Source organism: Rhinolophus ferrumequinum, chromosome 21, assembly GCF_004115265.2.
Source record: "Rhinolophus ferrumequinum isolate MPI-CBG mRhiFer1 chromosome 21, mRhiFer1_v1.p, whole genome shotgun sequence".
Taxonomy (NCBI): domain Eukaryota; kingdom Metazoa; phylum Chordata; class Mammalia; order Chiroptera; family Rhinolophidae; genus Rhinolophus; species Rhinolophus ferrumequinum.
The window spans coordinates 42,947,092-42,972,336 of record NC_046304.1 but is presented as its reverse complement, the minus strand read 5'-3'; the positions used below and the strand labels follow the sequence as shown (position 1 = coordinate 42,972,336).

The 25,245-nt window shown below is 35.2% G+C and overlaps 1 protein-coding gene across 2 annotated transcripts in view; it reads left to right on the top strand.

Annotated features, from left to right (window-relative positions):
* Positions 1-25,245, top strand: part of SMURF2 (SMAD specific E3 ubiquitin protein ligase 2) — a 90,876-nt gene that overhangs the window by 45,920 nt on the left and 19,711 nt on the right. For both annotated transcript variants that reach the window (XM_033091137.1, XM_033091139.1), the window contains exons 2-9: positions 236-274; positions 5,197-5,305; positions 11,459-11,592; positions 14,635-14,700; positions 16,848-16,932; positions 18,839-18,922; positions 20,979-21,181; positions 24,168-24,252. In XM_033091137.1, coding sequence (XP_032947028.1) covers positions 236-274; positions 5,197-5,305; positions 11,459-11,592; positions 14,635-14,700; positions 16,848-16,932; positions 18,839-18,922; positions 20,979-21,181; positions 24,168-24,252 — 805 coding nt within the window. The remainder of the gene's footprint in view (positions 1-235; positions 275-5,196; positions 5,306-11,458; positions 11,593-14,634; positions 14,701-16,847; positions 16,933-18,838; positions 18,923-20,978; positions 21,182-24,167; positions 24,253-25,245) is intronic.

The window sequence follows — 25,245 nt, the reverse complement described above, 5'->3', positions numbered from 1 at the left end:
CCAGACATATAAACATTCTTGCCCTCAGCTGTTACTGCTGATCATTGCTAAAGTTACAAACACAGGTTCAGCTGTCTTCTGCTAGTCTTTAATGAAAGTTTATGATCATAATTCATACCTTGCTGTGGTTAGTGTTTAATTATTATTCACTAGTGTTTTCAATATGAAACTTTTGACACTGCAGTCTTACCATTTTATTTTAATTCTTCCCATGTATTTTTTGTTTCCTTTACAGTACTCTGTGCAAAAAACTTGGTGAAAAAGGATTTTTTCCGTAAGTAAATTAACTTTAAATCTTGTATGTTGTGTGTAAACTTTTTGGATAACATTTTCAGAATTGTCCGCTTTAGGGATTTCTCTATTCAGAAATATACTCAATGTTATTTTATGAATGCTTTGGTTCAGAGCCTTTTGGCATCACATTTTTGAAAGAGGATTTTGTGCTCTTTTAGCCTTAGCCCAGTTTGCTTTACCCACCCCCCCACATATTTCTGTGAAATGTGTGTATGTGCAGGTGTGTATATGCGGATATGTGTAATGTTTATTGAACGTGTGCATACTGCTAGATCTCTAGAAAAGGTTTGAGATTATTTTGTAAACACTTTTTTCCCCGTAACATTTTGTAGGAAATTTTACCCATGCATTCAGGATTCCTTGGAAGGGAGAGAAGTCATTCAGCTTGCTTGGAATTTCCAGAGTGTAGGAAAGTAATCTCTGCCACATTTGATCGTAGATGCTCTTAAGCCTCAGACTCCAAAGTAGATATTTGGTTCCCATATTTGCTGTCTCTTTGCCGATTTGTTGTGAAATTTTTTGTGGCTTTGTTTAGGATTAAGTTTTGTGAGGGAGGATTGGACAGAACCCCTTGCGTGTGTTTACCCTGTAATATACTTCACAATAGCTTTAAGTTATTGAGTAAAAAATGATATAATTTTTAGTAAAAAACTTAAGCCAACAAAATTTTATATGTCAAATATTTGAAGTTAGAAATAGAGTATATTAGATTTTTAAATTCAAGTCTTACAAGCCAGCAAAACTGGCTATGAGTGCTAATTTAATATAAGTAGGTAATTCTCAAGGGTTTGGTTAAAAGACATAATAAGCTCTTGATATATTTTTAAATCATACTTAACTCATTCCACTTGAAATTGTATTACTTCCAATCTGTCTAGAGTAGAACCTGAATTAAAGTTTATAAAATAACATCTTATAAAACTATATAATTAAAAAATTTTATATCTGTGCTTATATGGGAAAGCAATTAGCATGATTTGGGACATAGTTAAGAAGAATGTTATAAGCAGTCTCCAGTTTACATACCATGTGGTCTCTACCCCAGTTTTTGTACCCAGTGGCCTCTCTGTGCTGCCACCAATTAATGTTATCTTCACAAGCTGCTGCTGAACTGCCCACCTCATCTCTGTTGCTAATAACCAGTATGTATTCTTTTTACCCTTAGGTTGATCTGAGGTAAGATTTATCCTAGTAAGACTGCAAATTGGCATAGGATTGGATAGGCTACTGACAAGGAGAAAAGGGAGAGAAGTGAGGAATGCACACTCTTACAGATGCTTCTATCCCAAGACATCTGCTCTAGTTTTAAAGATAAAATCTTCAGTTTTGTCTCCCCGCCTTCCTCCCCAAATTCTTTGCCTTCCTCTAGAGTCCCAAGACCCAGCTCCTCAAATAGAGTATCCAGATATCCTTGTCTCAGTTTTCCTAGGAAATCTAGAGGGATCTGACTTTAATTCTTTGTAAACCTCTGAGAGGAGGTTGTTACCACTTACATGTTCTTTATCTGTCCTTAAGTTGCATGTAAAAAATAAGAAGGAAAGAAGGAAATCTTTCCCTTTTCCCTTATTAAGCAGCAAAAATTGATAAAATTATTTAAGAGTTATGAGCTTGCTTCAGGGATAAGAAAATTGGGGGAAACTGTGTGATTATCTTTAAAACCCAGGGTGGAAGAAACACTGAGGGCCCTGGAAAGGAAACAGGAAAGCCAATCCTGAGGCCTTCAGAGGGGACTCGGAATAATCCCCCAGGTTCACACTGGTGAAGGTTCTCCCGCTGTGGCAGACTAAGCATTTATTTTCCATCTGCTTATGAGTTAAGGGTTGCTCACATTAATTTCAGAGAAAGAATTAAATAATGGTTCCTAAATCTCTTAATTAAGTTTGAGTGAGAATGTGTTTATTGATAAGAATGCAGTTACCATTGATACTGAAATATACCGGGGGTGCCAAAAAGTGTATACCCGTGGGCACTTTGGTCAACATTGCTCAAGCAGTAGTTCGCCATAATCAGAAGTGTCTAGATACTGATGGTAACCAATTTGAGCACCTCTTGTCATTGCAGAAGTCAAACGTGACTTATATTCGTCTTCTGTTACCGGTATATATTGAGTATTATAATTTTAATACAGTTTTCCTTTCTTAAAATGTGTATACATTTTTTTGGCACCCTCTAGTTAAGGTTTTGCTTGTAACCCAGTTTAGATTGTGTTGAATGAGAATGAGAAAAGTAAATTTTAATATTAAGCACTATTATATGCTGATGAAATAGATACATATATTTTTTAACTATAGGAAACACTGCACAGCCATATATTGTCTTTTGTAGAGTAACTTGTAAAATATGAGATAATACTGTTTATTCCAGGATACCTACCCTTTCTGAGAAAAGGTTTTGCTCAGTCATTTTTTAAAGAACTGCTTTCAAGCTTATTGGCTTTTAAAAATAAGTACTTCCTCCTTTCCCCAAAATTTTAGCAGGAAAATTTTCAAGTATATGGGAACATGTAAAGAATTTTATAGTGAGTACCCACTATCTAGATTTTACCATTAACTTTATCACACATCTGTTCATTTATCCATTATCTGTGTTTTTTAAAGAATGTTGTCATTAGTATCAAATTTTTTCTCTTTTATGCAACATTGAAATTAAAGATTTGTGTGTAAAGTACTGTGTTAAGGTGTTGTATAGGGGCCTCACATTGAATTCAGTAAGAACCAAGATGGTGGGTTGAATCCCCCCCCCCAATCAAAAATAAAGGTTTCTTTTCTCTGGTAACTCACTTTTAAGTTGACATTTTTGTTTCATTATTTTCATATCATTAAGTGCACTTGTGTAGTGAGAAAATTCTTGAGCTTTAGGTGTTTTATATGACGCAGAAATGATGGGGAGAATTGAGAAGTTTAAAAAAATACAGAAAATTCTTTAGCCACTTTATATTACCACTAGAGGTCTCACTAACTTCAAAAAAGTTGATAGCTTTTGACCACATTAGAATAACTTGGCCCTCAAGTTAAATTTTTGTAGAAAATATAATCAGGTAGGTTGAAACTTAGGCATTTTTTGGTTAGTGTATAGAGCTTGTATTTTGTATTGTTTAACAGAAGAGAAACATAGGAAGACAGGACTTAGACATTCATACTTAATTAAGAATTTGGAAGCCATGCCAAATTTTGTGTGGAAAAAGTTGTTTTCTTAGTCCTTAGTTCTTTAACTAGTTAGGCAACATCCAAAGGGAAAGCTAGAAATGTGATTTTTGTTTGTTTTTGCTTACAAACATACATTTATATGTTTATTTGTTTAGAAAGTAGACTCAAAAGAACAAGGTAGAGTGGATTTCTCCCAGAAGAAAATAATTAACGTTATTGAAGGTAGAGGGAAAAGTATTCTGTTAAACACATTACTGGTTGTTAGGTATTATGGAAATAATACAAATAACGCTAAACTTCAAGAACAATATAATTAAACAGATTGATACTCTAACCTACCAAGTTTCTTCTTAAATACTTAATATTCTTAAATTTTGGTCTTATTTTTTTGAAGTTGACAGATCACAGAATCATGGAATTGGAGCTCGCTAGGTGACTCATTCTGCTGTTCTTCATGCGACCTACTGTCTGCAGCTTACAACAGTTTTGGAGATGGTCTCTGTGCCTCTACTCTTTCCTTCTCCCAGTTCATCCTGAATACCACTAATAGAAAAATAGGAAAATGTATTTACAGCCATGCTTCAGAACTTAAAGTGGCTCCCTGTTAGCTACCCCAGTCACTCTAAGACTTTATTTTCTGATTTTCAAGCCTCTCTCACTGGATCAGTCTTATCTCTCCAGCAGCATTTACTTTTACACCTTAGCACAAACCCTTTGGTTAGAGTCCTTAAACCCTTCAGGTATTGTCATACCCTCCTTGATGTTCTTCCTGCTTCTTTAAAGCCCAAATGAGTCCCATCCCCTCAAAAAGAAAAAAAAAGAAGCAGCAGCAGCCTTTCTTTACTGTTCATACTCAAACTGTCCTGTTTTTCTGAGCTCTTACTTGTACAGTCTGTTGAACCGCATAGTAAATGAGAGGTACCATAGTACAGCGTAGCAGTTCAGACCATGAAATCGAGAACCAGACTGTGTGTGCTTGGGTTTAGAGTCTAAACTTGAGACCCTGGCCCTTCCACTTATACTGTGTGATGCTGGGCTAGTTAATAAACCTTTTATGCTTCAGTTTCCTCATCAATAAAATAGAGGTAATAGTATTATATAGGGTTATTGTGAGGATTGAGAGATGTAATATATGTAAAGCATTCACAGTATTACAAATCAGTACAAACTCTTGTTTATTCTCAGGTCTTTTTTGTTTTTCGTTTTTGTGTATTTGTATAGCATTCTTACTTCCCCAATTAGATATGAAGCTCTTTTAAGGCAGGGTATTTATTAGATTTTTTGTTTCAATTTCTCATCACTCATGGCAGTTATTCAGTAAAACTTTTTGGCTGATTGAATTATAGCCCACGTTCCTGTGTGAAAACCTTTAGTAAGCCTTTCTTTAAATGAGCTACTAAGGGAGACTGTGGAAAAGTTTTAAGAGAGCCAGGAATGTTTTAAGCATTCTTCTTCTTAGGGTCAAAGGGCTGGTAAAGAGCAATAAAAACGTCCACATTTGGGGTAACCTCTAGACTTTGGTAGTTTGAGCTGAGAATGTTTTGAGACAGAAACAAGAAAAAAATGTAGTTTTTGGTATTTAATGTAGAATTAACTTTAAATGAACCACTTTTATAGCGAAATGTTAAACTTTTAAAAGGAATGAAATAATCTTTTGTTTTGCAGCGAACCAGTAATCTTTATATAATTAGTCTTGTATCTTCCATGTCAAAATATCTTTAATTAAAAAAAAAAAAATCTTCCCCTTTTCTCACAGGACTTCCTGACCCATTTGCTAAGGTGGTGGTTGATGGATCTGGGCAATGCCATTCTACAGATACTGTGAAGAATACACTCGATCCAAAGTGGAATCAGCATTATGACCTGTAGGTTTAAATGGTTGATCTGAAATAAAACATAGAATCAGTATTATTTGATATAGTCTTTGAAAACAATCACTGAAATGATATGAGTTTGATCTGGGTATAATTTGGTCTTCACAGAGGGGTATAAAAGTTAGTGGGAGAGTACTTTGGCTGATTGATAACTGGTTTTGGAAGATGAGGTACCCTTCATAATAAGCCTATGAAGAACAAATGTATATACAGTATAAAGCAGTTCCTTCTCCCACCCTTTTTCATTAAATAAAGGTATTAATTTCCTTTAGGCCAATTGTAAGTATAAAACAAGAAATCATAATTGGGGTGCCCTCATAGGCAGTTTTTTTGCTTCTAAATGGATGGTTTCTTTCTTTTAAATTTTATTTTAATCATAGTAGGATATGTACCTTTTAAAATAGGCAAGTGATACTCTAAGGCTTTTAATGGGAAAATGCAGTTCTCTGCTCCATTCTTATTCCTCATTCCCTTTCTTAAGGGAACTGCTTTCAATAACTTTGGCTGTTTATTCTGGTATTCTGTTTCTAGATATCATGCTCAGTTTATGACATCTCGATATATAAATATAAACATAAATAAATAATAAATAGTTGTTTAGCTTTGGTATTATTTTAAAATTTCCTACCATAGAAGATGACTTAGCTTTTACAACTGGTATCTGTCATCCTCACTCCTACATTCCCCGCATGCCGCTTCCTTTCTCCTAGCTTTCCTATGTAGTTATTTGAGCCTTTTTGGTTAAATCGTTGTTTCATGTTTATATTATTATGATCATGTAAATATTCATAACTGAGTCACCTGGTGTGCAATGATTACCTTTCCTTTCTTGACAACTTTTACTTTTCTGTAGTTACTATCTTACTTTACCATTCATTAGTTTAATTTTTTTTATCTATCTCATTCATTCATTCACGAACTCTGCTATAGCACTGTCTCCTTTGCGTATGTTCAGCCTCATGAGATACTCCATTGGCTTTGTTTTCCTCTTGGAGCTATTCCCTCTGGAGCCTCTGTCCTTTTACTCTAGTCTGGTCTGGTTTTTTTGGTGGTTCTCTAAGGTCTGCTGCACAGTTGTGGACCTGGAACTTGCCTTTATCATTATGTTGGGAATTTCCTTTCTCTCCTTTGGTTCCAGGGACTTCCTACTTTTTTGTTTACTTCCCTGTTTTGGTGAAGTCTGTCTTCCATGAAGTCTATCTATCTTTGTGCTCAGCTTGAGGAAGAGTACAAAAATGTGGAAAGTTACTTTGAGATCTTGTCTGAAAATGTATTTTGTCTTGTTACGTGATTGATAGTTGGTCTGAGTGTAGATTTTCAGGTGAGACATCACTTCCTCCAAATTTTGAATACATTGCTCCATTATCTTCTAGGTCTAGATCAGCATTTCTGAATAGAAATATAATGTGAGCCACAAATGGCAGCTTATCTGTAATTTTAAATTTTCTAGTAGCCACATTCAAAAGAGTAAAAAGAAACAGATGAAATTAAACTTAATAATATATTTTATTTAATTCAATATATCTAAAAATATTTTTATTTCAACATGCAATCAATATCAAATAATTATTGAATTATGAATTATACACATACACGTATGGGTATGTATTTCTTTTTTTAACCAAGTCTTTGAAATCAGGTTTATTTTGTACTTACAGAGTGCCTCAATTTGACCTAGCTACATTTTAAGTACCCAATAGCCCCCCATGGCCAGTGGCTACCATTTTGGACAGTGCAGGTTTAGAGTATTGCTGATGCCATCCTGATTTTGGTCATTCGTGATTATTGTTTTCCACCACAAGATTTCAGGGTATTCTCTTTATGGCTGATGTTAAATTGTTTTGTGATGGATTTGGTATGTTTGATACATAGTGCTGGATAATGGGACCTTTTAAACTAGATACTTAAACTCTTCGATTATGGGGAAATTTCCTATTTAGTTATCTATAGATGATTTCCTCTCTTCCATTTTCTTTCTCTTTTTTCTTTTCTGGAACTCCTGTTATTTGGATGTTATCCCTCCTAAATTGATCATCATTTAGTTATCCTTTCTTTTATTCTCCTATATTTTATCCTAATTTTTTTTTTTAAAAGTTTTTAATAAAAAATCTTGGTTTTAGTTAAAAAAAAAATTAAAACCTATGATGAAATTTCTGGGCTGTTTCCTCAACTTTGTTTTCCAGTATTCCTATTGTAATTTTTGCCCTCATATTTTTAACTTCCAGTATCATTTTGCTTTCTGACTATCCTCTTTTCATAACTTCCTCTTATTTCTCAGATGCAGTATCTTCTCTGATGAGATAAATGTTATAATTGTAGTTTTCTTCTGTTACTTGTATTGCCTTTCTTTTCTCAGAATTTTTTTTTTCCTGTTAGTTTGGTTTGGGTTTCTGCCATTTTTTATTAAAGAGGAGCCACTTAAATGTGGATTCGAAACTCTGTGCCCAGCTGGTTAACTCTAGGGTAAGCAGGTATAACTATGACATTTTCATTGCACATAATTCTCCTATCTCCTGCCTGGGGGCTATATTCCTAGATGCTTGTATTCTTGGAGCTGAACAGTATAGGATGCTGGGAGGTCTCTCCATTCACTAGAGTAACCTCTTCTTAATAACCCAGCTGTGCGTAGTGTCCCCAAGTAGAGAACTTTTCAGAGAATAAACCTATGGTCTTCCAGGGCTGAGGATGAACTGTGTTGGGGGAGGGGTTCAGGAAGTCTTTCCATTCCTTTTAAACACTTTCACCAGTCCTGTTTCAGCCCACGATTACCATCAGAATAACTTGGGCTTACAGTTTGGCAATATTTCAGGGGTTTAGTGGTAGGAATAGTCTTATTTCTTGTCTGTTCCTTATGTTTCCATTTTCTCCAGGTTACTAATTCAGTTATCACATCTTCTCTAAACTTCTACCCTTTGTCAACATCTCTCATGTTACAAACATGTTAATGGTCCTGATATCCTGACTTTGCAAGTCTTTAGTCTTACATTTAAGCTTCACAGTTATTCTACTTCACTCTCATCAACCTTTCATCAAACTTGTCATCAAAATGTTCCACTTGACTTTACCTACTAATCTTAGATCTTCTATCAAAACCTCTATGGCTGACATCTCACCTCCTTACTTCTAGACGATTAGCTTTAAGACTATCCTAGGGTACCCAGCTCATCCTGGACTCTGGTCAGTTATTTAAATTGGACCTTCCAAACCACATGTGAATAAATGTTATTCTCCACTGCAACGTTAAGATACCTAGAGACAACTAAGAGCAGTGCTTTTGTGTATGCCCCTCAGTGCTAAGGCTCAGTAACTCCAAGTTAACTTAAGCAAATAAATAGGAACTAAAAAGTAGGCAATAGAGAGAAGTGAGACTGCCTCGCTTCCCACGTCTGTCACTTACTATGTGATCATCTGCTCGTTATCTAATGCCTGGGCATCAGTTTCTATTAATAACAACAACAATAATGCCTACTTGAGAACTCTGATATGAAGATTAAGTGAGATAATACATGTAAAGTGCTTGGACTAGTACCTGGCATGTAATTCTCAAACACTAGATGCTTTTAGTAAATATATTATTTTAGGTCACAAATGTTTTATTATTTGATTTGACTTTTAGGGATTTTGAAAACACAGCTATAATAAGCTACTATTTGGGCAGCTGAATAAGCTTTTGAGTTCTTAATTAGATTGTTTTAAGCCATTTCTTTTAGCTTTGGTCAGATTTATTTTTAGCCAGAGACCCAGCTACTACATGGAACAAGACATGGTCCTCCAAGCTTGCAGCCAAGTGGTGTATAAAGATAAGTAAATGGGAAACTATAAACAGTGTGATACAAATATGGTGAAGTATAGAATACTGTGGAAAACATATAGAACTTCTTTACAGGGAGTTAGGAGTTGGGGAGAGCTTCCTAGAAAAAGTGGCATTTAGGCTTAGACCTTAAGTAGGAGTGAACTTGAAAAAGGAGAAAGTGGGAAGGCCCTAAGCAAATGCAGTCTGTGAAGACCCGGAGGTAAAAGACAACATGACTGAAAACAATTTAGAGAGGCGGCACTGGCGAGCAAGTTCACATAAGGTAAGGGGAGTGTGATAAAGATAAGCAGAAAGAGGCAAGCAGGATGCAGCTCACCAGGGTCCTTGAAAGCCTGGTAATAACTGAAAACTCCCCTAAAAGCAGTGGGGAGCAATGAAAGTTTTTAGTGGGGAAATACTATAATCAGATTTATAGCCAAGAATGAACACTTTGCCTATAATGTGAAGAATGGCTTAGAGGGAGGCAAGAATCTTAAGGACACTAGTTCCAACACTATGGAAGAATCCAGCAAATAGAAAATGATGAGTATTTGTTAAAAAAAGTGGTGATGTGAGTGGAGGGATGTAGACATTCTAAATATTTTTAATAAGGCCTTAAAACCTAATTTTTTTTTTTATCCTTGAAGGAAATGATGTTATACTATATTCTGTGCTCTGCTGGCTTTGGCTCACAGGCTGGTGGTGTGCTGACCCCTGCCTTAGGCTCCCTGCTGTTCTAGCCTTGCCGCTAGTCTTTCTCAACGGAGCAGCTAGAGAGATCCTGTTCAAACGTATTTCAGATCTTGTTATTCCTCTACTCCGAATCCCCATTGGCTTCCTATCCTAACTTGGAGTAAAAGCCAGCGTGCATACCATGGCTGACAAAGCCCTTTGTGATGTATCCCCTGGATTGGTTAGAACAGGCTAACTGACATAATAGATAACACCAAATTTTCAATGGCTTAGGACAATAGAAGTATATTTGGCAGGGAGGCGAGACACTGTCAAATAGTCATTCAAGGGTACAAGCTGACAGAAGCTTCCCTATTTTCACTGTATATCCTCAAGGTCTCTGTGGGCCTTGACATCCAGCCTCCTGGCAGGACACTTAAGCCAGTAGTGGGCTGCTCAAAGACCTGAGGAAATCGGTATTTTAGCATACTTGTAGGTCATGTTTCCCAGTTAGGAAACATTTAATGGGATTTTTTTTTTTTTTTTGGTAATATTTGTTTTGGGGTCATTTAGCTATTTAATGCTTGATTCTGGTTCTAGAATTTTGACGTATCATGCAGTTGATACTTGCCAAGTTAGGTCTGTTTGAAGACTGGTACATGCATACTGAATGATACTTTAGTTCAGATTTTTTTCATTTGCAAGCAACAGAAATGAAATTCAAATTGGCCATAATTTTAAAAAAGGGAATGCATTAGCTTGCAGAATTAAAAGTCCGGGGGTGTGGGCATGCTTTAAGCACAGCTGGATGCAGGGGCTCAAGTGGGGTTACCTGGTTTAAAAGTTTTAGTTCTCACCTAATGGCTTAGGCTTTTTTATATACTAGGAGAATTTTTTTTTAAGGTCAAGGTTGCTGGACCAAAAATTTGACCTCTTAGAGTCATTGAAATAGCTAAGGTTCAACTGATAGAATTATGTTATTTTCTTATATTTTTGCATGGGATGACACCATGTTAACAATTGGCTGTGGTAGAGCTTTTACATACTTGCAGATATATGCACAGACAAGTATAGTAACGCTTTTCCCTGCTCTGCTTGTCTGCAGGCAGTGAAGTGAAATCTGCAAGAGTCCTGCTCGCTCAAGGCCTGCATACAGGAAAGAAGCAGGGGAAAAGCGTTACAGTCAGCTTTTGTTCTACAGCAATTTAAAACATAACAGGTATGTTAGATTTTTGGTCTGTCAGCCTTGACAAATGCCCCTTGAAAATGAACTGAGTACTCTCTGAGGTAGTAGGTTATATCATGGAAATGTGTTTAAAATGTGACTGTGATAAAAGTTTTTGTAAGATTTTTGTTCTTGGAAAGAAATAACCATAAACTCCCATAGTGTTATTTGACACCAGCTACGAAAGTAGTTTTTTTACTAACAAAAATTGTTACTCAGCCTGACAGTAGCATATGTGATAAAGGATAAATTGAAAATTCTTTTTAGATTTTACTTTTGAGATTTTTTAAAAATTTAAGTTCAGTCCTGTGGATTGATTGAACTCAAAACATATTTTGCATTATCTAGCTGTACTCTGAAACATTTGTGACTCTAGACTACAAAAACCAAAGAAAACTTTTATACTAACTACTTGTAATAGCCAAGTTACTCATGCAGTCATTTTGTTTTTTAGATATATTGGAAAGTCTGATTCAGTTACGATCAGTGTATGGAATCACAAGAAGATCCATAAAAAACAAGGTGCTGGATTTCTTGGTTGTGTTCGTCTTCTTTCCAATGCCATCAACCGCCTCAAAGACACTGGTTGTGAGTAGATACTAGTGCTTTTTAAAATTTACATACATATATATACGTACATACATGTTTTGGGGGGAGGCAGGAGTCCAAAAACTTAACTTTCTGTGTGTGTTTGAAACATTGGTAAAAATTCCTGGTCTAAATTTATTTTGTGGACTTTTGAAAAACAGTGAAACATTTTAATTATGTGAAACCTAGAACTGAATGAGAGATGATGCCTACTTTCCAGTGAATATATACGGGTTAAAAATGATTGATATCCGGAAGAATAAAAAGAAAGGTGTCAAAATACATATGCCTTTTTTCTTAGCACCCTTCTCTGGTTTTGGTGGACTTGTGAAATAAAGTGAGTTTTATTTAGGTGATTGGAGTGTTTAAGGTGGTAGTTAAAGGGGACTTATTAGTGAATAAGAATGAGATATAAAACTGAAAAAATTACTTGTGTAACCACCGAGGTGCCTCATGAGGTATCCGGTAGTGGTGGTCTAGGAAATTTCCACTTAATCCCGCTTCAGTAATAGCTCCGTGTACTAACACGTACAGTGAGCCAAACACTATGCTCAGTACTTCATATACATTTTCTTTTTCTTTCCCTTGGTATTTTTTTTATTTCAGGTGTACAAAACAATGTAATAGTTAGACATTACCACCCTTCACAAAGTGATAACCCCCCCACTCCCAATCTACTACCACTCTGACATCGTATATAGTTGTTACAATTCCATGGACTCTATTCCCTATGCTGTACTCCACATCCCATTTATATTTAATTATAGTTGACATTCAATATTATTTACTTCAACTTCCAGTTATAGAAAGGTAAACGTTATTTTGAATGTAAAACAGCTGTATTAATTACTCATCGATAGCTTAGTTTTTCACCAACCTGGGCATTTAGAAGATAAGATCAAGCCATTAGAAATGATTTCCATATTGGATTAATAAGTTGATGTAACATGTGTGTAATTTCATATAACCGGGTGACAAAGCATCTTTTTTGGGGTTTTTCCATTGGGATATACTAGAAATATCTTTTTCAACAGAATTTTTTTGTTGTTTCTACAGAATTATTTTTTACATAATATAAAAAGTATTGCTAGCCATTGTTACGGGATTTTTAGCCCAGATGCCTATACTAAGCAAAAATTCACATAGAATATAGCTAAGGAGATTAAAAAATAAAAAATAGAGTAAATCTAGCTTTGAATGTTAGCTATATTAAGAGATGATCCCTCTTAATGTAGTATGACACCACAGCCCAGATGTATAATACTGACCTGTTGAAAAAGGGAAGCGAACAAAGAAACAAAAATTCAGACACAGATAACAGTTTAGTGGTTACCAGAGGGTAAGAGGGCGGGGTGGTGGAAAAGGGTAAACGGGATCAAATATGTGATGATGGAAGAAATAACTCTGGGTGGTGAGTACACAGTGTGATATATAGATGACGTATCGAGTCAGGGAAATTTAAAGGGACCTGAGAATTTCTTATGTTTCTGGGTTGACAAGGTGACCTATAGGAGACAGAAGACATTGGGATTGGAAAAGATTTAGCATACAAGTAGAAAAACGAATTGTTTTATTACCCAGCCTAGCAGACAGACTGAAAACTTATAGGTCACATGTATGACCTTATCTCTGGTTCAGTTTAGTCAACATTTATTGAACCTTCAATGTGCCAGTTACTGTTCAAAACCCTCGTGATATAAAGGTGAAAAAGGCATGGAATTCTGACCTCAGACGCACGGGCAAAGGCCTCCTGGTTAAGGGAGCAGGACACACTGGAAGGATGGAACAGAAGAAGAATTGCTCTGCTCAAATCCACTGTCTGGCTGACTTAGTAGCATCCTTTTTATTTGCAAAGGAAAAAATGTCTGCATTTTTGGCTGAATAGCCAGGTGCTATAGTTTTGGGGCATGGATTTTTCTTTCTGTTGCTTATGAGTGTTTTATTGCATTAATTTGACCTTTTTAATGTTTGCATAATATTTGTCAAACATTTATTGAGCATCTGATGTACTGTTCTACCAGGTTGGAGTGGACAATATAAAAACTAAGATACAGTCTCCTCCTTTTATCAGTTCATGATTTATTTAAGTAGACAGATGGCATATAGCTGTAAAAAATAATCAGTTTTAAGTGCTATACAGTAGTACCTTGGTTTTCGAACGTCTCCGTTGACGAACATTTCAGTTTACGAATGCCGTAAACCCAGAAGTAAATGCTTTGGTTTTCGAACACACCTCGGAAGTCAAACATGTCACGCATCTTCCACTGAGTGCAAAATCCTGAGGCCTAGCTGTCAGCTGTTTTCTAACGTTTCAGAACTCGAATGGTTTTCCAGAACAGATTATGTTTGAAAACCGAGGTACCACTGTAATCAAAGTAACACCAACATGCTAAAGGTGACATTGTTCCTTACTGTAACTGGCCAAGCCAGTATCATGTCTGTTTTATAGATGAGGCCTGAGAGAATAAGTGAGTTGCCCCTAAATGAGTTAGTAGAACAACTGACCCAAACTCTTATCTTACAGTTTATACTTGGCGTCTTTTTATTATAACACTTACTCTGTGTGTTGTGGAGGGTCATTTGAAATGCTTAGAGAAAAAGTAACAATGACAACAACTAACATTTATCAAACACATATGTGCCAGGTACTTTGCTAAGAGCTTTACATGATTACCTGATTTAATCCTTAGAAAATATGAAGTAGGTAGTGGAGAAAGTCAAGACTCGGATAGATTGCTTAAGAATAGCAACTATTAAATGGCAAGCCACGACTCAAACTGAAGTGGTCTGAAATCTTTGGAAAGAAAGTAACTGCATATTGGCGATTATATATATGGTTTCTGAATTTATCAAAACTTTTGTTGAGACGTTTACACTATATATACGCAGTCAGAGAATTTAAAACATTTGTTTCATCAGTAAAACATGATTAATTTTTTAAATGATAGGAGATGGTGGAAATTTACTATTATTCAGTGGATGTTAGAATCTCTGATACCAGCTTATTATTTAATTGCCTTTTTTTTTTTTAATTTGTAATAGATCAGAGGTTGGATCTATGCAAACTTGGGCCAAATGACAATGATACAGTTAGAGGACAAATAGTGGGTAAGTGTGGAACTTAAAATTGCATGAATTTTGGCTTCAATCAAGCTGACCTACACTCTAAATATATTTTAAATCAAAGTACAACTGTCATTTCATTGTATTGGCATGAATTAAGTGAGTCATGTAAAGTGTTTCGAACAGTGGATTCAGGATCCATGCTAACTTAATTAAAAACAACAAACTGTTAAAAAAAAAAAGGCTCCTACTATTGTGAAGAACTGTTGATCCTTTAGGAAAGAATTCTTTTAAAGTATACAAATAGAGTAGAGCACTGAGACGTAAGAAAGATGCAATTGGAATCTTACTGTTATACTTCATTACAGAGCAGAACTTAGAATAAGATGATTGCATGATGAACCTACGAAAGAGGTTTTATTATAGCTATTGTAGGTCCTTGAAGGGCTTCCTTTTCTACAAGGCAATGAATTGGGTTCATAGTTCGGGAACTGCCAGAGTAGCAGCATAACAAAGCCCTACTGCGGTTGTCATAGGGAAGTAGCTACACTACAGCAATATTGATAATGCCTATCATTCTTAGATTGAGAAGAGAGCAAAAACTCAAAAATAAATCCTGGTATACAGACTTTAACTGTAATTGTTCCTACTTTATTTGATTTGATGTGTAATGTTTGCCAACTAATGTCTAGTAACAAAATAATTTTACTAGGTGTGAATTTGCATTTTTAAAAATAGCAGACTTTTTTGTCAGTGGTTAGACATATACCTACTGGGGTATATATACTATGTAAAAAAAAAAGAATGTTTCACTTTAAAATGTGTGATCAAGATACATAGCGTGGTAGGACACTGAGATGGGCTCCTTTAAGGATACATTTCTATAGTAGTGTTAATATTGTATGGTAGTCCATGTGGGCAAATAATTTAACCAGTGCCATTTTGGATATTTAGGTTGTTTCTGATGTTTTAATGTCACGAACTGTGCTCTAATAAACATAGTATTTCTATGATTCATTTTGCGTATCGCTAGAATTAGGCTATTTAAAAACACAAGCCTATCTAAAAATTGCTTAGATGTTTTATAATACAGCATTCTGGAGATGTGCATCGAAGCTCATGAAATCCTTTAGCTTCGATTCTTAATATTATTCTAAACAAAGCTAATGAGAAAATACATTGTTTCTGCTGTGCTTGTATTTCGGTAAGCATTTCACTTAGCCTTTCTGTATAAAAACTGATTAATATAGTTTTCTAGTATAATTTTCACTAACATTTTGTTTACATTCACTGAGGAGGTTTGTTACAGTGTTATCTCCTGTAAATGGAATTTATATAAAGGAACAATGTGTTGAACTTTCTGATTTTTCAAAATTTTTATAGAGCTGGGAGATTTCAGTATTTTGAGACTCTTCCTAGAATGAAGGGTCTTAAGATGTCATATTTATGTAATATTCTTTAAGAAGCTGAGCTACAGTCAAGTTTTCCTATAGCCCTTTCTGTCTTTTGGGAGAGTTGCCAAAAATGGAATTAAAGAATAATAGAGCAGCAAGGACTTCAGGCACATCATTTACCCTAACGTCTTCATTGTTCAGATTGGGATTAGCTCAACCTCAAGAAAGTTAAGTGTTTTGTTCAAGGTAATAGTGCTTAAACTAGTTGGTACAGCCCTATTGAGCGTTCACATCTCTTGCTGCCAAGTTTATAATGATAGTTTCATACTACACTGGATGGTAATATATTGTTTTAACTCATGGCATCTAAATGTTGCCCTATTGTCAGAATCTAGTGGGGTTTTTTGGTTGTTGTTGTTGTTGTTTAAGATGGGTCAAGAATTAAGCCGAAATTAATGTGAACTTTTCAAATTCCTCTGTACATGAATATACTGTTCATGTATTATGCCTCTTCTTAAGTGCAGTAGTGGCCTTGCGTTGCCCATTACTATGGGAACAAAGTAATTAGGCTCTCTTCCATGAAAATGATAAAGTGTAGGAAACCTTAAAATTCTGATATTGCTCCTAAAGGAAAAAAATTTCATGGGAAAAGAAATGACAGAATTTAGTAGAAACTAAAGAGTTCATTCTAAAATATTAAAATAATCTAAGCCAGATATCTTTTAAAGGTATGTATTTTGAATTGTAATAGTTCTTTCTAGTTCTATGACTCTTAGTAATGTTTCTGTTGTTTCATAGTAAGTCTTCAGTCCAGAGACCGAATAGGCACAGGAGGACAAGTTGTGGACTGCAGTCGTTTGTTTGATAATGATTTACCAGATGGGTAAGCTAAACTCAATAGAGAATTATGTAGCTAATGGTCTTAAAATAATGAGAAGTCAGTTGGTGTTTATTGTATATTTAACTTTAAAAATTTTCTGATCAGGTCCTCAATCTAGATTTTCCTTGTGCTTGGAAAATCAGTAAGGGATCTTGCTTGTCACAGCAAATTTATAAAGTAAGCCACAAATTAGATGTTGAATTTGGTTTATAAGAGTTTTGTCTAGGATACAAATCAATTTTCTTGGCAAATATAGCTCCTGTAAATATTACATATTTAAAAGAAAAACTTTTTTGTTTGATTAAATTATTCAAAACTGGGCATATAAATGCTAAATCTGAGACATTGCTCTATTTAGAGGGATAGCACAGAGAAGTTGTATAATAGTGTAATAGTAATTATAATAACATAGTAACATTAGATTAGTAACATAATCTAGTAAACATTAGATTAGTAAACATAAAGATTATTGAGCATGCAGTATCAGATACCGTTATAAGCACTTTATATGATACATTTATATAATTAAATCTCATAGCATGTGATTCTGGAATAAGACCATCTGGGTTTCGGTCCTTACTCTTCTGCTTATTAGCGTATGAATTTAATCAATTTATTTAACTTATGTAAGCTTTGGTTTATATTTGTTTATAAAAGGATGATGATGATAATAGTACATACGCATATGCCATAAATTGTGAGGATTAAATGAAATCGTTCATGTAAAGCACTTAGCACAATGTCTTGCATATAATAAGTGCTTAATAAATAATTTGCTATTATTATTACTACAGCTACGACTGTTATTACCGTCATTCGTTTCACAGAGTAGAAAAACAGACTCAAAAAATTGCTGAAGATCACATGGTAAATGGCAGAGTTGCAACGTAAAAAACTGGAATTCCAAAGTTCATGCTTTTTTATCACTTTTCTCTGTCTTTAGTACTAGTTCTGACACTTCTGATTTTATTTTTGACTTTCAAAGTATTTTTAATTAACTTCAATGAGTTATAGTTTATATTTAATAAATTTATCCATTTGAAGTGTATAGTTGGTTGAGTTTTTACTGGAATTATTTTTGACATTATTTTAAATTTTACATCCAGCTTGTGATATTGGCTCATTTTATTTAAACTATTAAAAATCACTGTAATGTAAGTCTGTTTATAGATCATTTTAGCGTTGTTGATATTTTGGTTAACTTTTATGCATGTGAGTTAGATTGTGGTACTTTTGAAGGGGAAGTTTAAGATGAAGTAACTAATTAATATTGAGAGATTACAGCAATGTAAGGCTTAATCTAAACTTGCTCTACATTATTGTACTACAGTTGTAATCACGGGGAAAAAAAAACCTCTTACTATCTCTTTATTTTCTATTTTTTAAGGCCTCTAAACCTCTGCCAATGTTTTAGTGGAATTATTAACATTACTACATTTCTATAGTCATTTGCCTATTTTTTTGTTATATGAATTAATAAGATGCTGAGGAAGAAGTGACATTCTTGTTTTTTAAAAAATTAGTTTGAGTAGGCTAAATACTTTAAAAAGTTTTTTGATGTACTTTTCTAGTATCATTTTTAAAAATTGTGTCATTTTTAGTATAATTCTAGAAATTAGTGTAATTTAAATTGGGCATTGTTGACGTTGTTGAAAAATTATCAGTTTGGCTGCTGGAAAATATTAGTCACACACACCTCAGTGTAAATAACTTAGAAGCTTCAGAATTCCAGAAGGTATATTGCACAGTTTTAAAATAAGTTGAAAAAATTTCTATATTCTTTGTATTGATCTTACAGTTTGTCATTCTTGATTGATACTAGCAGATGTCTTCCTGGCTTGTTTATTATACTAAAAACATTGTGTCCAGCTTCCTATTAATACCATGTCTCTCAATGTTTTTATTTAAGCTGGGAAGAAAGGAGAACTGCCTCTGGAAGAATCCAGTATCTAAACCACATAACAAGAACTACTCAGTGGGAACGCCCAACACGGTAAGAACATACAAGTATCTATCCATGGTCTGTGCTGTTCACCCTCCTAAAGTCGTCCCTTTCTGTTGAACTATTGGCTTTACCGGATTTCCTGCCTTGGTTTATACTGTTCTAGGTCAGTAGATCTTATAGCAAGTTCCGTTCTTACTTTTAAAAAGTAATTTTTGATAAAGATTATTTAGCAGGTTGTCCTGTTACTGTAGTTACAGGGCCTGCGATGGTACTCAATAAATATTTATTTATTAAATGAGTTAAGTGAATAAATTGAGAAGTCACCTTATTTCTGGAACTCTTAATTTTTTTTTTTTTTTTTTTTGAGTCCACGAATGGCTGTAACAAAATAGATATGCAGGATCTATGTTCGTTCAGTCATGTAGGGGCATGATTATATTATATTACATCTGATAAGGTCTGTAATCCAGATAAGGACGCAGATGCTCTGAGACCATATGGAGAGGCACCTGACTTAGATGTGGAGGGGAGGGGATGGTGGAACTTGCACAGAAAAACTCTGAAGGAGAGGAATCGCTAAACTAAATCCTGAAAAATGTTAAGATTTAGCCAGGTAAGGGGAAGGTGATGAAAAGTGTTCAGGGTAGTGGTCATAGCTGTCATTCAGATCACCAGATGGTTCTATGCCAGGCACTGCGCTCGGCATTTGGGTTGTAACGTTGAACAAGGCGGAAAGACCTTCATGGAGTTTAATGTATAAAGACATGGGGGATGCAAGACAATTTTTGGAAATGCCAAGGAAGTGCTTTATGAGTAACAAAATGAATAGGATAAGTGACTGAATTTTTTTTTTTTAAAGTAAGAACAAAGTTTACTGCGACCTCTACTCAGTTTTTGTTTTGCCCCCACCCCCTTTTTGTTTTCCTGAGCAGGATTGACACCAGACATAGAACATCAAATGCTTCTCATTAGCTATACATTCTTTTATTTACTAGAGATTAATTGCTTCATCCATTGAAACACAAAATTTTTTCTATTGTGATTCTCAGGTAAAAGCTTAGCTCATGTTGCCATTTTTAAAAATGCTTATTTGGAAGTTGCATTTCTAGTATTAAACTGCCAAGGATTTTATTGAAGTCAACCCGTTTTTACTGTATCTAAGTGTAAATGAAGGTGACCTTGTATTAGTGTTTTAGTGAAATCCATTTCCTTCTAATTCATTTAACTGATAAAGTTGACTTTAATTTCCACATGTATAAAGTTGATTGTGTTGTAAATGTTAGTTTAAAAATTAACTCTTGATTAATCCTCTTATTTTGGATGACCTACCATCGACTGGAAGCTCTATCTTTTTTCCTTTCCTCATTCAATAAATATTTGTTGAGTGACTCATATATATACCAAGCACTATACTAGGTGGGACATACATCGTGGGGAGCAAACGAAGCACTCTCTTTTCTCCATAAATACTGTAGCGCAGGAAGACAAAGACAGGGATGCAAATGAGAAAAATATCAGAAACAATTGCAATGCTGAGGAAATGAGGTGAGGTATGATTACATGTCTGGGTGACTTTAGATTCAAAGGCTAGGAAGGCCCTCTTGGAGGCTGTGATTTGAATGACAAGAAAGGAACCTGGCTTATGGAAAACAGGAGTCAAAAGCATTCTAGGGGGAAGGAATAGCTCTCCAGCACTAAAGGAAGAGTGACTTTGGCAAGTTCAAGGAACAAGGAGAATGTCAGTCTGGCAGAAGCAGAGTGGGAGAATGGTGGGAAGTCACATCTGACAGGTAGGCTGGAGCTAAGTCAAGAAGCGCTTTGTAAGCTACTACTCACATCTACAGTTATATGTGGATTTCATATAAAATGTGATTAAAATCAATATTAAATGATTTAAAGACATAATTGACAATTCTGCTTATCACTTGAGTTTCTTTGTGCTCAGAGGCTTTGGGCTTTTATTCAGAGTTCTTGAAATCATTATATTTGTATTAATCATTGCATTTTCTTAGAAATGATTGTTACTGTAGTATATACTTTGTTTAGAGAACGCTACTTTTGATATCTGAGTTGAGTAACTTTTTTCCCTGTTCCTTTTTAATAGACCGGCATCTGAGTATTCTAGTCCTGGCAGACCTCTTAGCTGCCTTGTTGATGAGAACACTCCAATTAGCGGAACAAATGGTGCAACATGTGGACAGTCTTCAGATCCCAGACTGGCAGAGAGGAGAGTCAGGTCACAGCGACATAGAAATTACATGAGCAGGACGCATTTACATACTCCTCCAGACCTACCAGAAGGCTATGGTATGACAACTAGCAGAGGAAAAATAAAAGTGTGCTTTACTGATTTCAGCTGGCTAAGAAAGCCGGAAAATCAACTTTTAAAGAAGTTATTAAACTGGATTTAGGAATTCTGCATGAAAATAAAAGCAAATGTAAAACACCCCAACTTTGAAAAGTCTTTGAAGTGGTAGAAGACTACCTACCAACTGTTTGACCTTGGGCTAGTCATTTAACCTCAACCTTTTTGCTCTTTTATAACGAAATAAGATGAATGATACCTCTCCTTATCACAAAAGTGTTGTGAGGAGCATATGAGACTTCTTTGTAAATAGGCACTGTATAAAGGTAAGATGGTATTGTTATTGATAATGGTAATTTGAAGGCAGACCTGAAATGCCATTGTCTAAACATACAATTTAGAAAGAATTTCAAAAGCATATTTATGATGGTATTTATACATTGTATTGTCTACAATTTTGGGTTATCGCTGAGTGATTGGGTGATTGTAAATGATTTAGTCACTTCTGTTTGTATAAAATTATTGCAATCTTATATAATTTCCTAAATTGTAGAATTTCAAATAGAAGATGACATGAATCTTCTAGTTGAATAATGAACTTTCTAAATTAACCACAACTTGTGAACACTCTTATAGATAATATAAACGTAAGTAATACTGGTATAAACTCAGCTATCCTTTCTTTTCTTGCTAAAAGCTAACCAAGTTACTTACATCCTTGCCCTCTCAACAGCTATTCTGAGCTGATGGTGACACCTAATGACAATGTTGGGAATCACCTGATCTAACTTGTATTTTATTTTTGCCCTAGAATATTTTTTAAACTGTTCTGCAAATGCATGATTTAACTTTATTTTAAAATATATTTTAACATTTTTGTAATCCCCCCCGAGCACCCCCCCCACACACAGCACCCCCCCCCTACTCCGGTTCAAGCCGTTGTTTCTCAGTCTAGTTGTGTAGGACGCAGCTCCCTGGCCCAGGCTGGTGTTATGAGCCTTGTGCTCCCCCCGGCTGAGGCAGTCGGTTGCTAGTTGGCGGTCGGCCTCTCACAGCATCTCTCACCGGCTGCCGGCCACTCACGCTGGCCATAGACCACTCCTGGAAGCACACGGTAGCCCATGGCAGCACATAGTAGCCCAGGGCAGCACACAGCAGCCCGCAGCAGCTCATGTCAACCTCCAGCTGCTCACGGCAGCCCAGCTCCAGGGAGAGCTGTTGTTCACAATCTTAGCTGTAGAGGGCGCAGGTCACTGGCCCATGTGGGAATCGAACCAGCGACTCAGCGTTAGGAGCACAGCGCTCCAACCACGTGAGCCACTGGGGTGGCCCGTAACTATGTAATTAAAAAAAACCAAAAAACAATTTGTCCATTAACTGTTCTATGCTACACAGGTGAACTTATAGCGCAGTGATTAGAGCATGGACTTGGGAGACAGACCGCGGTTCATATCCTGACTTTGCCACATATTAATTGTGTGTACTGGGCACGTTATTTACTTTTATGAACCTCAATTTTATCTTCTATAAAATGGGGAAAATAATAGCACCAACCGTGCAGGTTTAGTTGCAAAATATAAATGATAATTTCATGTTAGTGCCTATTATACAGTGCCTATTCACACTTAGTAAATTTTAGCTGTTATTCAGACCTGTTCAGACCTCAGAATCAAGTTATCTCCTGCCATTTTTCTTTGAGATTACAAGGCAAGCTGTTTGGAGTGAGGGTGGTTATACTTTCATAATATTTGTGTGATATAAATCAAAAAATTTTTTTAAACTTTTATTTATTTTAAGTGTGTTTTTCCAGGACCCATCAGCTCCAAGTCAAGTAGTTGTTTCAATCTGTTTGTGGAGGGCAGAGCTCACAGTGGCCCATGTGGGGATCAAACTGGCAACCTTGTTGTTAAGAGCACCGCACTCGAACAAACTGAGCTAACTGGCCACCCCTAAAATTTTTTTTAATCCAACCAAAACATAGGAGTAAAGTGGTACCAAGGCTGAAATTTTTGTAGCTGTTATGTCCAAACAATTTTAAATATTTTTATTTGTAATTTTTAAAAGTTTAAAGTTTAAATTGTTTGCTTTTTGTAGGTTTATAAACAAATTAAGTTTATACTAATAAATACTAGCAATAGCTGTATCATTTTATATGTTGGAATTTTTCATTAAATTTGGTTTAAAGAAAAGTGGTTCTGTTGCTTAAAAACATAAGTAAAGACCAAAAACCACCAGTGAAGGAACCCTTTTCACAGATTCCTTCTCTTTGCCCTGGCTTCCTCACGCTTTTCCCACGGGCTTTGAGTTAATGTCACCTTTGACTTTTTTCTCCCCAGTATGCACACTTGCTCTTTAGTCCTCTGCTTTCTAACTTGGTTATTTTTCCATCTCTTTGCCTATTTTTGACCATAGAGTGTCTCCCCTGTATTCCATGTTTTTTGCTTGTTTAACTCCAAATATAGTCTTGAGAATACCTATCTCAAGAAAAGAAAAAAACGTAAGTTTTTGGTATAAGATTAGGCATACTTAAAAAAGCATTACCAACTGGCAAACCCTTTGAAAGTTTCTGCAAATCCCCTCAGGACCCCTCCAAAGTTGGTTAGCCTCTTCCTCTGAGCCTTCCTTTGTTCCCCTCAGGCTCCACATTTAAGACAAATAAAAGATTATTCCTTCATGTTTGTTTTGTTTAGTTACTGGTACTGTCACCGTCTTCTATATTGCATTGCAACATGGTTAGTATTTTAAGCCACATTATAAGTATAGTTACTTTTTAGATAGCTGGCCTGTGACCCTCTTCACTATTTACAAGATTGTTTCCCGGAGAGAATGTATTCTGAGTCCAGAACAAATTATTTGTAAAGCAAAACTTCTGTAATAATGTAGATTGGTAATTTAGATAACTTATTAATATGATATTGTAGTGTCTCTAGTTGTCTGATTTGGACATTCTGAATATGTTTTTATTGTTAGTGTTTCTTAATTTTACAGAACAGAGGACAACACAACAAGGTCAGGTGTATTTCTTACATACTCAGACTGGTGTGAGCACATGGCATGATCCAAGAGTGCCTAGGTAAGAACATATTCTGAATATTCTTCATACAATTGAATATCCATTTTACCTAGAATTTCTTTATCTAATCATTAACTTCTTAAAATAGTTTATGTAAAAGTTTGGCTCTTTCTAATAGTCATTTCACTTTGACATTTAGTAGAATTTAGGATTTCTCTGCAATCCTTACCCCAGTGCTCTATTCCCCCGTCCCTAACCAGTCCCCAGTCCCTCTCCCATCTCACCCTTAAAAAAAAATCTGGGCAAAAACATGGATCTTTTAGGAGTTTGAAAATTGACCTGGGGAAAAAAAACGTTCATACCCTTTTTTAAAGGATAGTAAATTGATATTTTTATTTCTGCTTATGCTTTAAAAAAAAAAAAGGTTTATTTTTAATCTCATGTAAGTGTATTCAATATTCTTTTATATGTTCCTTAATAAAGTTTCATTTTAATGTAGAAAAGAAATAACCTAATTAAATTAAATTTCTATCAAATGCTAAAACTTGCACATTAGAACTGCAGGCACTGCTGAATGCACTTACCTGAGATCTTTTTCTGCCTAAAGCTTATACTCAGAGCTCCACTTGTCAAGAATCATGTATTTGAATCAAAACCAGATGTGACTAGCTGGTCTTGGATTGCTTTGATACGCTCTTATTTATAAATAAAGCTATTACAATGAAAATGTTTTACTTTGTCATAGAGCTTAATTAGAATCTTTTGAGGGTGGCAACCAAAGAAAAGTGCTATCATTAATTATTGTATGAAGATTGCCATTTCTGTGTCTTGGTAATGTAAGCTGTTAGTTTAAAAGAAGTAGTGGATAGGAGATTTTTGTTTTATTAATAAGCTCACTGAAAAAAACATCCAAGGGCCTAACTTGTAGAAACAAGATTTTTATGTAAATTATGAAAAGAAGTGTTTTGGATTCTGTTTATTCAATTGAAGGTCAATGATGAGCTTTTTAATAAAGTCATTTGAAGGAAATGCATAGAAAAAACTGATTTTTTA